The 13,178-nt window shown below is 57.1% G+C and overlaps 1 protein-coding gene across 3 annotated transcripts in view; it reads right to left on the reverse strand.

The window, feature by feature from the left end:
- Positions 1-13,178, reverse strand: part of PTPRF (protein tyrosine phosphatase receptor type F) — an 81,925-nt gene that overhangs the window by 58,739 nt on the left and 10,008 nt on the right. For 2 of the 3 annotated variants that reach the window (XM_054720426.1, XM_054720423.1), the window contains exons 3-5: positions 9,399-9,534; positions 1,110-1,255; positions 807-948 (exon numbers count right to left, since the gene is read on the reverse strand). In XM_054720426.1, coding sequence (XP_054576401.1) covers positions 807-948; positions 1,110-1,255; positions 9,399-9,489 — 379 coding nt within the window. In that variant the 5' untranslated portion in view covers positions 9,490-9,534. The remainder of the gene's footprint in view (positions 1-806; positions 949-1,109; positions 1,256-9,398; positions 9,535-13,178) is intronic. The other variant, XM_054720425.1, reaches the window with a different exon arrangement.

Consider the following 13,178-nt stretch of genomic DNA (forward strand, 5'->3'; position numbering starts at 1 on the left):
ATTCAGATTGATGAATCCATCGTGGCTGGGGGCTGATCATGTCACTCCCCACCCTGTTCATGGCTTCCTATGTCCCCAGGAAAGTGTTAACTGTTCTTCCCCTCTTCTCTCTGTGCCTCCAGCTCCACACACCATTGAAGAAGCTCCATTCTCTCCTGCCTCTGGGCCTTGGCACATGCTGATGCTGTTCTTTCTGCCTACCCACCTCAACTCCCACTTATCTTCAGGATTCAGCTCAGACAACAGCTCCCTCTCCCCTGTGCTCCCCCAGCCCCCTGGGCTGCCCCACAGCACTTACTGGAGACTGAAGTTTAGAGGGCCTGGTCGGAAGACCCTCTGGATACAAGGCAGCATTAGGGAATGTTTGTGAATGAACGGAGGAGCCATCAAGTGAGAGAAGACGCTAAAATCCACACGCAGCCCCAATCCCCATCTAGGGCCCTTGCAACAGGAACACAGCTCTCTGAAGCCCACAGGAAAGTCTGACCCACTGCTAAGAGCCATGTAACCCAAGCGATACACAGCTGTAGCCCACACTTCAAGTCAGACCCTAGACCCCCCCCCGCCCCCAGATAAATGCCCCATCTCAGCAGAATACAAAGACACTAGGCACACAGCCTCAGCACAAGCCGAACAATCCAGGCCAGATCCAGCGACCATCCCTGTCCACTGCTCAACCTCAGAACGTCCAGTTCTCCTTCCTGCCAAACACACACCAGCCCAGGGCAGGGACAGGGCTGGCTGGCTGGCTCTTCCCAGACATCAGTCCACCCACCCACCATGCCATGTGCTTCCCTGGCACTTACCTTCCAGGACGGAGAGCTTGGCACTAGTGTTGATCTCTCCCAGACTGTTGGTGGCTGTGCACTCGTAGATGGCTTCATCTCGCTGCACCCGTAACGGCTGGATCCGCAGCACGGACCCTGCCCCATCATCAAACTCAATGACCTGTCAGAGGGCAGACACCTGGTCACAACTTGCTCTGGGTCAGCCATCCTCCTGCCTCCAAAAGGCCCCCAGCGAGAGAGATCGAGGGAAGCAGATGTGAGACCAGACTCTGCAGTGGGCAGACCCTGAGCCCGATCTACACCTCCCACCCAAGGACGTACCTCAAAGCGCTGGGAGCTGACTTTCTTCCCCTTCTTCATCCATGTGATACGCGGCTTGGGTTCCCCTGTGGCTTGGCACACGAAGGAGGCCACCCCTCCTGACAGCCCAGTCTGGTCCTCAGGGACCTTAATGAAGACAGGTTTGCCTGGGGAGATGGAGAAACCAAGTCAGCACAAGACAGTCACGACACACATGGCCAACACGAGGTGGCAGTCACGGGGACGGGGTCGTGGCAAAAAAGACCTACAGAAGAAATCACGGGAACACCTAACCCTTATACAGTGCTGTGTGCCGGGCACACTTCAAACAGCTGTAGGCATGTAAGGCGGGTGCTATAATGACCTCTGGTTATAAAGAAGGAAAATAAGGCACAGAGAGGTTACGGGATTTGCCCAATGTGACACAGCAGGTTAGTGGCAGAGCTAAGATTTGAACTCAGGTGCTCTGAGTCTGGAGTCCATGCTTTAACTACTACATATCTGTCTCCCATCGCCCCATCAATTCCAAGCTCGAGGACAAAGGCATGCTGAGAGCTGCCAGGAACAGCCCCAGCATCTCCCCCAGATTTGTTTCCCCTGCAATGCTTTCCACCTCAGTGATGGTACCTTCATCTACCCCAAGGCTCAAGCGAGAAACCATGGCTCCTCCTCTCCTCCGGCCCCCACATACCAGCAGTCCCAAAGGTCTAGACATTCCACCTCCTAAGTATCTCTGGACGTTTTCCCAGGTGAATGCTTTCCTGTAAATCTGCCCCTTCACCCTGCCCCCACTGACAGGATTATTGCCTTCTGACAGCCTGGTTGTCTCCCCAAAGTGGCCACAGGGAGGCGGGGAGGCAGGGAGAGGAGGGGGTTCAGCCACTGTACTGCCGTGCCCACATCGCCAGGAGCCCACGTGGAGCACCAGGCCCTGCGAACCCCACCACCCAGGGTCACAAGACCAGAGAAACCCGGGCTTCCCTAAGACACAGCAACACCTCGTTAATCCTGACAGAGGATCCATTTTCTATTAATCAGGCCAACGAGCAGCTCCAGGAAGGCTAATACCGTGGGAAATGACCTTTCAGTCCACCTGCTCAGTGCGGATGCATCCAGGCTTGGCCGGGTCCCTGGCACGGAGACGTGTGTGTGCAATGACGACAATACTTCGCTAAGCACCCACTCTGCACCAGGTACTTTATCTCATGTAGTCCTTCATCATTATTACCCCCGGTTACAGGCTCAGAAAGGTCAAGTCACTGGTCCAAGGTCACACAGCCAACGAGTGGCACATCCGAGACCGGAATTCAAGCCTGTTTGATTCCAAAACACCAGGCACAAAACAGTTCTCATGGTATTGGTGGGGGCCTCATCAAGAGCAGGGTCAGGGGCGTGGTGGGTGCCAAAGCCAGACCAAAGAAGGCCGAGGAGGGAGTGTGAGGTGAAGAAGTGGAGGGAAGAGTTAGTGGCTGTAAACAGGATGGGCTGTGAACGGGGAGGATAAAGAAAATATGGCACCCGGAGAGCATGAGGGTTGGAGGAGATGTTTTACCTTTTTTCTTTTCTAAGAAGTTAAAGACAATGATTAAATGCTGATGGGAAGAAGCCAGCAGAGAGGAAGAGGGTGCCAATCCAGTGGAGAGAGAGGAGGGACAACAGATGGGGCAGGTCCCCGAGGAGGGGAGGGTCCAGGGGGAGCACGGGGGTCAGGAGTGAAGCTGCAGGTACAGAGAGTAAGGAGGGCTTAGCCTTGTGGGGAGCAGGGAGGAGCCCATCTCACTGAGCGCCCCAGGGCCCGGTGGGCTCCAGCGGTTTTATGTAATTACGAAGCCAGTCACGTTTTCGGAGCCTCCGTTTCCTCATCTGCACAATGGCGCTGGTGACAGGGTCTGCGCAGATGAAATGTGATGTCTGTACACTGCTCCCACGGGCTCCACACGTGGTGGGCCGTGCGTGAGGGCGGCCCCTCGCACTGTTAGTCTTAGAACAATCCCAGGAGGTAGGTTGTATTATCATCCCCATTTCTAAAGTGGAGACTCAGGAGGTTAAATAAAGGACAAGTCACAGAGTGGATTTTGGGGCAGAGCCAGGGTTTGATCTGGAGTTCCGAATCCTAAAGTCAGGGACTCGCCGGGCGGCTCTCGAAGGAGCCAGAGGAGCCAGGCACAGCCTCGGTGGGGAAACACACAAGCCTGGCGGGGACGCGTGGCCTGGGGACAACACAAAGGTTCAGGAAGCCTGTCTGTCCCACCCTTCTCCCGACGGTCCTCTGAGGGAGGCTTTGGACGCCCCCAGTCTGCAGTTGTCTGCTCGGCCTGTCCCTTTCAGATAGGTCCTCAGGACGCTTTCAGATAGGCGGACAGGACTGTCCACCCAGCTCCATCAGGGCGGGGGGTAAGGGGCATCTCCTGTCCATCACTACACACACTGTGCACCCTTCCTCACACCCGAGGACCTCCAGACCACCCTCCTCTCCTCCTGCACTGCCACCACCTGGGCCCAGGCACCCTTTCCCCTACCTGGACCTTCCACCGGCCCAACAGGCAGTGCTCCTGCCTCTAGTACTTGCCCCCTCCAGTCTGTTCTTTATTCAGCAGCCAGGGTGCACTCACAGCCTCTCCTCCCTGACCAAAACTTTCCAAAGGCCTCCCGCTGCTCTCAAAACAAGATGTAAACTATCATGGCAGACAGAGCCTCGACAGGCCTGACCCCAGCGCCCTGGCTTCCCATCCCCTGGGTAAGCCATGTCCCCTGCGGCCTCGGGGCCTTTGCACAGTCTGGTTCTCTTCCACAAACCTCTCTACCCGCTAACTCCTATGTGCCTTTCTGAACCCAATTTAAAAACCATTTCCTCAGGAAATGTTCTTCGGTCCCCCTGTCATCGTCCCCACCTCCATTAGCTCAGTTCCTGGCTATGAGCTCTGGTAATCCCACCTGCCTCTCTCATAGCCCTGCTCATGGTTTGTGGTGTACGTGTGTTAAGGTTATCACTTTTTCCACATTTTGGGGAGTATTTGAGTATTTGAGTCATGGCTGCTTCCCCACCTAGGACAATAGCCCTGGGCAGGGCAGACACCATGCCTCCCTTGCCTCCTGTCCTGTTGCAGTGCCCGACCCAGTTCCTGGCACGCAAGAGTACGGAACAAATGAAGAGGCAACAGACAAGAGGAGGCCTGTGGGGTGGGGGGAGGGATGGAGTCTGCAGCCCCTCACACACCATGGGGGAGCCCCCTCCACCAGTGAGAGAAGCCCGGGTAGAAACCCTTCTTGGCTCCATCTCCACGCGCCTGCACAGAAACCCGAGCTGGAACCTGCTGAACCAGAATGGCCAGGCAAGTGTGCCTGGGGGGGCGGGGCCTCAGCGCCAAACAAAGAACCAGAAACTGGGGCGTGGCTCTCAGACAGGTATGGGTCAGGAGAGAGCAAGAAGGGGAAAGGCCTTAGTCCTGTGTGGAGGCTGGACTGGGCCCAAGGCCTGGGGCCACGGAGGAGGCAGAACACCCCTGCGAGTCTGGAGTGGGGCCAGTGCCCCACCTGGCCACCCACCCACCAGAGTTTGGCAAGACCAGCAGTGCAGCCCAAGCCTCGGGCAGCCCAGGGGCAGGTCTGTCCCCTGTCTGGCCCAGCTCTGGTTTTCCTCAACACCCCCAAGTGTCCCGTTCCCCCCCACACCCCCCCGAGGGCACCTCACACAGCACAGGAGCCAAACCAAACTCCAGCTCATCCTCGTCCCAAAGCCCTGCCAAGCCCTCGCCCCTTTTGTTCACCAGGCAGACCTGTGAGTAGGTGGCAGAAACCTGACAGTGTCTCTCCCCGGCTCCAAACCCTGTGTCTTTCTCCCCACTCCCTTCCCCACACTTGCTCCTGCTAACCTCTCCAGGCTCACCTATCTTGACTCTTTCAAAAAAAAACAGCATCTGCCACGGGCCACGTAGTGCTCTGGAACACAGCTCGGCCCCCCACCCAGGCCTGCTCCGACAGGCCCGGCCCGTGGGCACCTCCTTGTCTTTGTGTGTGCCCTGCCCCTCTCGGGCGTCCCACCCCCAAGCCTGTGGGAGCCTGTTCAGCACCCAGAAACCCTTGGGCTGCTGAGACCGTGCAAGGTGGGCGAGGGGAAACAGTGGGCTGGCCTAGAAGTGGGTGGGCACCCCCCCAGGGTCCGGCCCTGGGGGACAGCCAAACTGGGCCACCTCCAAGGCTCCTCCACCGAGACTCACTGCTATTTTGTGCCTTCCCTGCGGAGTACCCGTACACGCTACACAAACAGCACACGGAAGCAGAGAGCAGACACGCAGTAGCGAGGGACTGCCAGGCGGGGGGAGGGAGCTCCTGGAGAGGTGATTTCCCAGGCCCTGAACCGCCTAATGAGCTGGGGACTCATTAGTCCTGGCTCCGGTGACTGCCCTTGCCCCCCACCCAGGAAGCAGGCTCAAAGACAACCCTGGGTTCTTGGGGGACACACAGGGAGCCCTAGGTCATGGTCTCCGATGGGGGAAGTACATACTAGGTGCCAGGTGCCTCGAACAGGTGACCTCAGTTAACCTGTTCAGTGATTACCCTCATTGTGCAATAGGAAAACAGGCCCTGAGAGAGAAAACAACCTGCTGGAAGTCCCGCAGAGGGCAGAGTCTAGACGGGAGCCCAGGTCTTCGCCGCCCGTGAGGACCGGTGGGAGGGCACTGCAGAGCTGCGTGCAGCACCCTGCATGTTCCAGCTCCACAGGCAATGGGGGGGGGGGCGGGGGATGATATGACAGACACATCCTCAGCTCCTCAGACCCTTGTCCCACCCACCACCTACCCCTCCAGCCATCGGGCATCCTACTCTCGGCTCCTAAGATTCCAAGTAACTGAGCCATAGCCAGGGTCCCTGCATCCCTGTCCATCCCACAAGGTCTGGGGACACAAGGGGCATGGGTCTCACTGCGGCTCTCCCATGAGCTCCATGGAGAAGCCTAGGCCCCCCAGTGCTTCTTCCCCCAATCTCATCTCATTATGTGACACCCCCACTAGCAAATGCCCACTCACCCTTCAGGGGCTCCCCCTCTTCCAGGAAGTCTCCCGACCCTCCTCCCAAGATCCTCAGGTCACTGCCTCTGTGCCCAGCCAGGTCACAGCACCCGCAGCACCTGCAGTAGTAACCCACACTGCAGGTTCCGCAGGCAGGCCTGTGTGGATTCTTCCCACCTGCTGGCACCTGCCCTGCATGGCAGATCCGCAGAAACCTCCTCCTGCTCAGGGCCACCTCTGGCCCCACAGCCTCCCCTTGAGAAGCCGTAAAGCCCCAGGCTGGGGGAACTGCCCAAGCCCCAGGTGCCCAGGTCTCCAGTGGATCTGACTGGGCATTGATGCTGGGGCCTCTGGGCTAACTCTGGCAGCTGCTGCTCCACCTCCCTTCCCTCAGCTCCCCTCAGAGGCCAGGGCCCCCATTCATTTGTCTCGTTAAGAGGCCTATAGAAACACATTTGTCCGCTCCACGCTTCACTGCTCCGGTCGTCAATTCTCTGGGGTGCCTGCCCTACCTTTTGCGGCAGCCCTGTCCACGTTTGAGGCTCACCCCTGGCTAGAAGTCTCCCAAGCCCAGCTCAAGCCTGGCCACAGCAGGGGGGCAGACCCCAAAGTGCATGCAGTGTAAGGTAGGCCTGGAAGACAGACCCTGCCTCCCCGGTCAGGTCACCACGGCCCAGCCCAGGCCTCTGTCCCATGGCTCTCTGCCTGGGAGCAGAGCCCAATTCACCTATTTCAGGGTCTCTGGCTGGTTCCTACATTCAAGACCCTGACCTCTGGTTCTTCAGGGACCAACGTGAAGATTTTCAGACTCTGCTCTAAAAACCGTTCTGCTCTGCACCAATTCCTACTCGGGGTCCAGGCCTAACCCATCCCTTCATTCACCAGGATCTGAGCTGGACATGGCCTGATCCCTCAGAGCTCACGGTCCAATAGGACAGGCAGGCTCAAAGCAGACGGTCACCATCATGCGATCCGAGGGGAGTACAGAGGACGAGCACACGGAGGAAGTGATGGCTCCAGGTGAGCAGGAACTGGTCAGGGAAGGGGGTGGGGAGGAGTGTTCCAAGCAGAGGAAACAAGAGGAACAGAGGCCTGCGGAGAACTGAGCAACTGAGAGGTCCGCACGGGGGGAGAGGATGTGGGAGGGGAGGGTACAGAGTGCAGGATAAGGTTGGCAGATGCTTGACAATGCAGGGCCTAAAGAAGAGCTGAGACCCCCTAGGCTTGATCCTGAAGGCAACAGAGAGGCAAGTGAGGGGTTTTATTATTATTTTTTACTGATTTCAGAGAGGAAGGGGGAGAGAGAGAGATGGAAACATCAATGATGAGAATCGTTGATTGGCTCGAGCCCACAACCCGGGCATCTGCCCTTGACTGGAATTGAACCCGGGACCCTTCAGTCCGCAGGCCGATGCTCTATCCACTGGGCCAAACCAGCTAGGGCAGTGAGGGGTTTTAAACTGGGGGGGTGACATGATCGGGCTTTCATTTTGCAACGTGACTTTTACTTTGGAACGAAGAATGGATTATGAGAAAAGAGACGGGAGGCAAGGAAGCCATCAGGAGGCTGTTGCACACAAAGCCCAAACCAGAGCGGAGGGTGGCTTGGATGAAGGGAGCAGAGAGAGAAGTGGATGCATTCCAAAGATATTTAGAAGGCAGAAACAACAGAACCTGGTGATGGATTAGAGGTGGGGTATGAGAGGGAGGAGGCTGGAGGAGGCCCAGGTTTCTGACTTGGGTGGCTGGGTGGGTGGTAACGCCATGCGCCAGGAGAGAAAACACAGGAAGACGAGCAGGTTTGGGGGGATGAGAGTGAGGGGTACAGGTTGGGGCATGTTGGGTCTGAAGCAGGGGGAAAGGCAGTGATTCTCCCAGGATGTGTTGACTCCGAAAGCCCAGCCGGGCAGTCCTCCCTCTGCCTTCACGCTCCCTGTCCGAAGGCCCTGAGAGCGTCCAGGGTGGGGGAGGGAGAGCAATGTCCAAGGGCCACAATGTCCAAGGGCTACTGACCACACCTAAGTCTTGACAAGCCCTCGCCTCCCTGCCCATGTGGGAGACACCTGATGACTTTTACCCCAACCTGCCCCTACGGCTCAAGCAGTCTCCAACCACCCCATCCCCACCCTACTCTGGCTTGTCCAGCCCTCTCATGGCCTGCACCTCAGTGCTCCCACTACCCCTCACCCCCACGCCCTGGGAGGAATACCTCCCCTCCCTCTTGCCCTTCTAGCCCCACCAGGGAGGACAAAGGGCAGGAGCTCCAGTCCAACCCCTCTCCAGATCTGGTCCTGAATAATTAATGAGCCATTAGGAGAAAGGGCCTGTGTGGAGCAAGGAGAGAGATCTTTGCCTAGTGACTTGGAGAGGAGGGTGTGGAAAACCCTATGGCCTGCTGACCCCTGGGTTGGCCCTGAGCCACCTCTGGGCTCAGAACAGGCTGGGAACAGCCCCTTCCCCCAGGGACCTTGGCTCCGACCTCGCCCCTCCCCCTCAGTGTGCAGATTGGCTAAATCCGCCCTGTGCCCCGCCTCCCACCAGTAACCAAGCAATGGTAACCATGGTGACGGGGCGGCCAGTCTCGTAGTGCCAGGCAGGGGGAAGGGCGGCAGGAAAGGGACTAAAGTTCGGAGTTGGATCTGGGCAGGGGACAATCCCACCTCCCCCAACACACACACAGGGGTGCCGGAGCCCAGCTTCCTCCTGGGCAAGTGCAGAGGGCCGGGGAGAAGGGGATGCCCCTTTGTCTTGAAGATTCAGGGGAGAGGGAAAGGAGGGGCTCAGCGTCTCCACACCTCAATCTCCAGGGTCCAGCCCAGGGAAGAGCTATCATGGCTCTGCCTCCTGAGCCCTCTCTGTATCTGTGGATACAAGTGGCATTCCATGTTCATTCACATTCCTCGTGCATCACCCCCCCATTCCCACGCCAACCCCCGACATGGCTCATGCTGTGCCTTCTGCACAGATTTGCAGTGGCGGACACAATACACGCCTGAGCATGTCACCCGATGACCACATGAATCTTGGACATGTCTTACCGTCAGCCCATAAAACAGGATAACATTCAGACATGCCCAATCCTGCAGTGCCTTAAGGGACATGCGGCATTCCACAGGATGCACCCAGGAAGCATGGATGGGGCTCTCCGTGTGAGGGGTTCTCTCTAGGACAGAAGGTCTGGACGGGTATCTAGCCATCCTGTCTTTCCTAGTAGCCGGTCCTGCCCCCATCCCAGAGGCCAGCCAGGAGGGACACCATCTTTTGAGCTGGGAGATCCCACACCTTGAAGGGTCAGACTTACTGTCGCCATGGGCGCCCGCCACCAAACCAAGCATCACGAGTGCGGGCACAAGGGGAACCATCCTCCTCCCTGGTGCTGGTTCAGGGGCCATCCAGAGCTCCAGCGCCACGGCCAGCCACAGCCCAGGGCAATCTACCTGTGACGGAGAGAAGGGCAAGCTCGTTAGCTGTTATCCACCAATGTCTCTATTGCCCACCCATGCCACCTCCTGGCCTTACCACCCAGACACCTGCTCATCCTCACTGACCACCCAGAGCCCAGTTCAACAGATACCCCCTTGTACTGTTCAATGATCACCTTCTGACCCCTGTGACCACCTAGGCTCCTCACTGACCCTCCAGTGACCCCCCCCCCCCCTCAAATAGCCCAATAGTCTCACTATAGGGAGAAAGTTTAAGAGGCCTTCAGGTCATTCCCTAAACCTGAATAGGGGACAGGGACTAATGAAACCAAACAGTGTGCAGGGATGCTCCATCCCAGATCCTGCCTTCCCAACTGGCCTCCATAAGGGGCAGGGCCAGGGAAACGAGGTCAGAGATACAGAGACTAAACAAAGCAGGACAGAGACAGAGATCAGGGAGAAGTTAGCAGACCCATACAGGCTAGGGACCCCAGAGGCCCTGGGCACCCTGTTCCCCCTCCTCTCTCAGCAGGGAGGGAACAGGCAGGAGGCCAGACCCCACATGCTGAGTGCAGACCTGAGCACAAACTTGATAGTGGCTGAGAGGATCCAGGAATCAGAGGCTTGAAGTCAAAGCCACAACCGGTCCAGGTTCGCCAGGACACGCTCTAGACAAGTTGCAGCTGCCCACCTGGCCACCCCCGTCCTACCCAATCCCCGTGGCACCTTCCCATTCCAACGGGAAACTATAGGGAGGCCCTCGTGGCCAGGAATGGGGGTGCTGAACCCTAGATCCAACCCATCCCAGCAGGGCCATGGGCAAACTTCACAGAGCCACAGGCTCCGAAGTCTCACCCACACAGACAGGAACCTGTGCCTGGGGAAGGTCACATGTGGGGCTGACTGAACGCCTCCAGGCCTTTTGCTCACACCACGCGGTACAGAGGCACTGCTTTCGGGGCCCAGCCCCAATGGGGAACTTCCGAGGGCCTCTTCCAGGTCCCCACACAGAGGCCTTCAGGGGATTCACACCAGTGACCACCAGCTTTGTTTCTACTTTCCTCTGGGCAGGGGCTGGCACGTAAGTCCCTCACCGATGCTCTAAAAAGGCCACCGGACATAGAGGGGGAGCGAGTGACAGTGCACACACCCCACGGCCCTGCGGCGGCAGGCACTGACTCCGGAGGGAGCGTGGTGATCACAGCTGACCCACACTAAGAACATTTGCAAGGAGGTGACAGGATATAGGGAGAGAGTGTAAGAGGCCTTCATAGAGGTGAACGCGAAGGACAGGGCTCGAAGACGGCTCTCCGCCTCCCTAGAACTTGAATCCTAGCCTCAACTGAGAAAGTCAAAGGTCACGAGATCAGAGGGCAGTAGGTGGGCAAAGGGGCTGGAACAAAGCAAGCAGGACGGTGAAGTGGAACGGGCCGAACACAAAGGGAAATGGGTGGGAGATGTCCCTGGTCCCGGATCTTGCCAGAAGTCTGAGACGGGAGCTGAGCAGTGGAAGAAAGTTGAAAGGGGTATACGGGCATCCAGCCCCATCTATGTAACACCTGGGATCCTGCTCAACGATCACAGAGCTCCGGTGGCTGAGACCGGGAGAGGGAGCCCCCACAATTATGCCCTCCCTGCATGGCCATTTGGGGATGGGAGGTCACATATCACAGAGCCCTGTCTGGGCTTGGCCATCATGGCACTGTGTTCAGCGGTGCAGCCGACAACAGAACTCGACATCCCAGCAGACATCAGGAGGCGAAACGCCCTGTCAGGCTGACAGGCAGGTATGGTCCCGACACAACCATCCTGGAGTCCCTGGGACAGAGATCATGGCTCATAGCTTAGTGGAGTGTTGCACCAAAAGGCAGGGAGAGGGGCTTCTACAGACGTCATGAGGGCAACAATACAACATCCACAAGGGTTCGACCTCAGAAAAAGCAGCCGGTGTGAACCCCCTCAGTGCAGACAGCACAGGGACTTAACCCTGAGGAACACACATCCTGGGAGCATAGCTCCTTGGTTTGGACATAAAGGGGATGAAACGACATAAAACAGGTATTATGAAGGTACAATTACACAGCACAGTCACCCTGAAATGTAACTCCCCAATATAATTATCACAGAGGCTTAATCCCCTGTAGCTGTCTCGGTGCACACAGCGTCACACCCAGGTGCGGACATCACAGAGGAATAGCTGTCCGGTCCAGACATCAACATAGTGTAGAGGGCCCGCACATCATGGGAGTGCAGCTGCCTGGTAGACATCACAGTTGTATTACTCCGCAGTACTTTATCATAGAGGTGTCATCCGTTACAGATGGAAAGGGTTCTGTGTCCACAACGCAGCCACCACGGGGATATAACTCCAGAGCAGACAGCACGAGGGACAATGTTGGATGAGATTCTGACCATGGTGTCAGAGAACCTGGGCTTCTGGTAACTTCATCCGGATGTGACAAAAGACAAGTGGCTCTTACTTGGGGACTCCAGGACCCCCCGTGTTTCCGGGTCTACGGGATGCATGACACTGTTCAGATCCAGAAAGCAGAACAGGCAAAAGTGGAGAAACTGAAAAGACATTTCCTCCCCAGAGAGCTCTTCCAGCGGCCCATGGACTCAGGGACATGGCTGCCCAGAGAGGGGAGGTGCGGGGACACACATACACAGACACATTCTCAGGGAACTACTCAGGCAACCACGTAGCTGTCCGAAGCAGGGCTTCTCTCTCACCAGCTCCTGGCATGAGCAAGCTGCCCTCCCGCCCCAGATTCTGGGCACAGAGCCTGTCCCATGTCAGGTGGTGCAGGCCACCCCCAGCTCTAGGGCCCCCTCGTCAAGAGTCCCCGACCCCCGGACGGCCCCCACGCCAGAGTGCTCAGGGTCACCTGTGGGGAACAGGTGGGCGAGGAGCAGAGAGGGGTCGAGGCCAGCCTTGCTGGGGTTGCAGAGAACCTAGTGAATCGGGCGTGACAGTGTTAAGGGCAGAGCGTCCACGTTCGCCACCTCGGCGGGGTGAGTCTGGGCTTTTAACACCCGAGATGAAACAAGGCCTGAACATCTGCACACTCAGGCGCACCTTTGAACGGCACCGTGGGCCGTCGGTTCTGACGAACGGGCATGGACAGGAAAACAAACTCCATACTGTATGATGCTGCAGAATATAATTAAATGAAATTTCCCTACATCCAGATGGTTTTTAATATATCCCTTTTCTTTGCTATGTCAGTGTGAAACTGCCAACTGCCCTTTCTTGGGAAGAACTGTCCTTTATTCTCAAATTTTGTGTCCTTGGTTTTAAAATGTCCTTTCTGGTATGAAATGATGATGGTAGCAGATAGCAGTTATTATTATTATTTTTTAAATAATGTCCTTATTTGGCAAAATAAAAAAATTGCCAAGCCCATGTCTGGCCCCCAAGTGCTTCTGGACACTGTACTGGTTTGTGAAATCAAAGACGCTGGGAGTCACTGCTCTGAGGGGAAAGGGAGGAAGAGCGGGCACCACACCAAGCCACGGGGCGCAATACAATCGTCATGGAAATGCAGGTTACACAGAGGTCACGTCACATCCATGCAGCCCAACCTAGCCACCCCTGTCAGCCTTAGAGCCACACCCCCAGGAGACCCTGTGCCGCCAGAAATGGGGGGGGGGGGTTT

Source organism: Eptesicus fuscus, chromosome 9 (assembly GCF_027574615.1).
Source record: "Eptesicus fuscus isolate TK198812 chromosome 9, DD_ASM_mEF_20220401, whole genome shotgun sequence".
Classification (NCBI taxonomy): domain Eukaryota; kingdom Metazoa; phylum Chordata; class Mammalia; order Chiroptera; family Vespertilionidae; genus Eptesicus; species Eptesicus fuscus.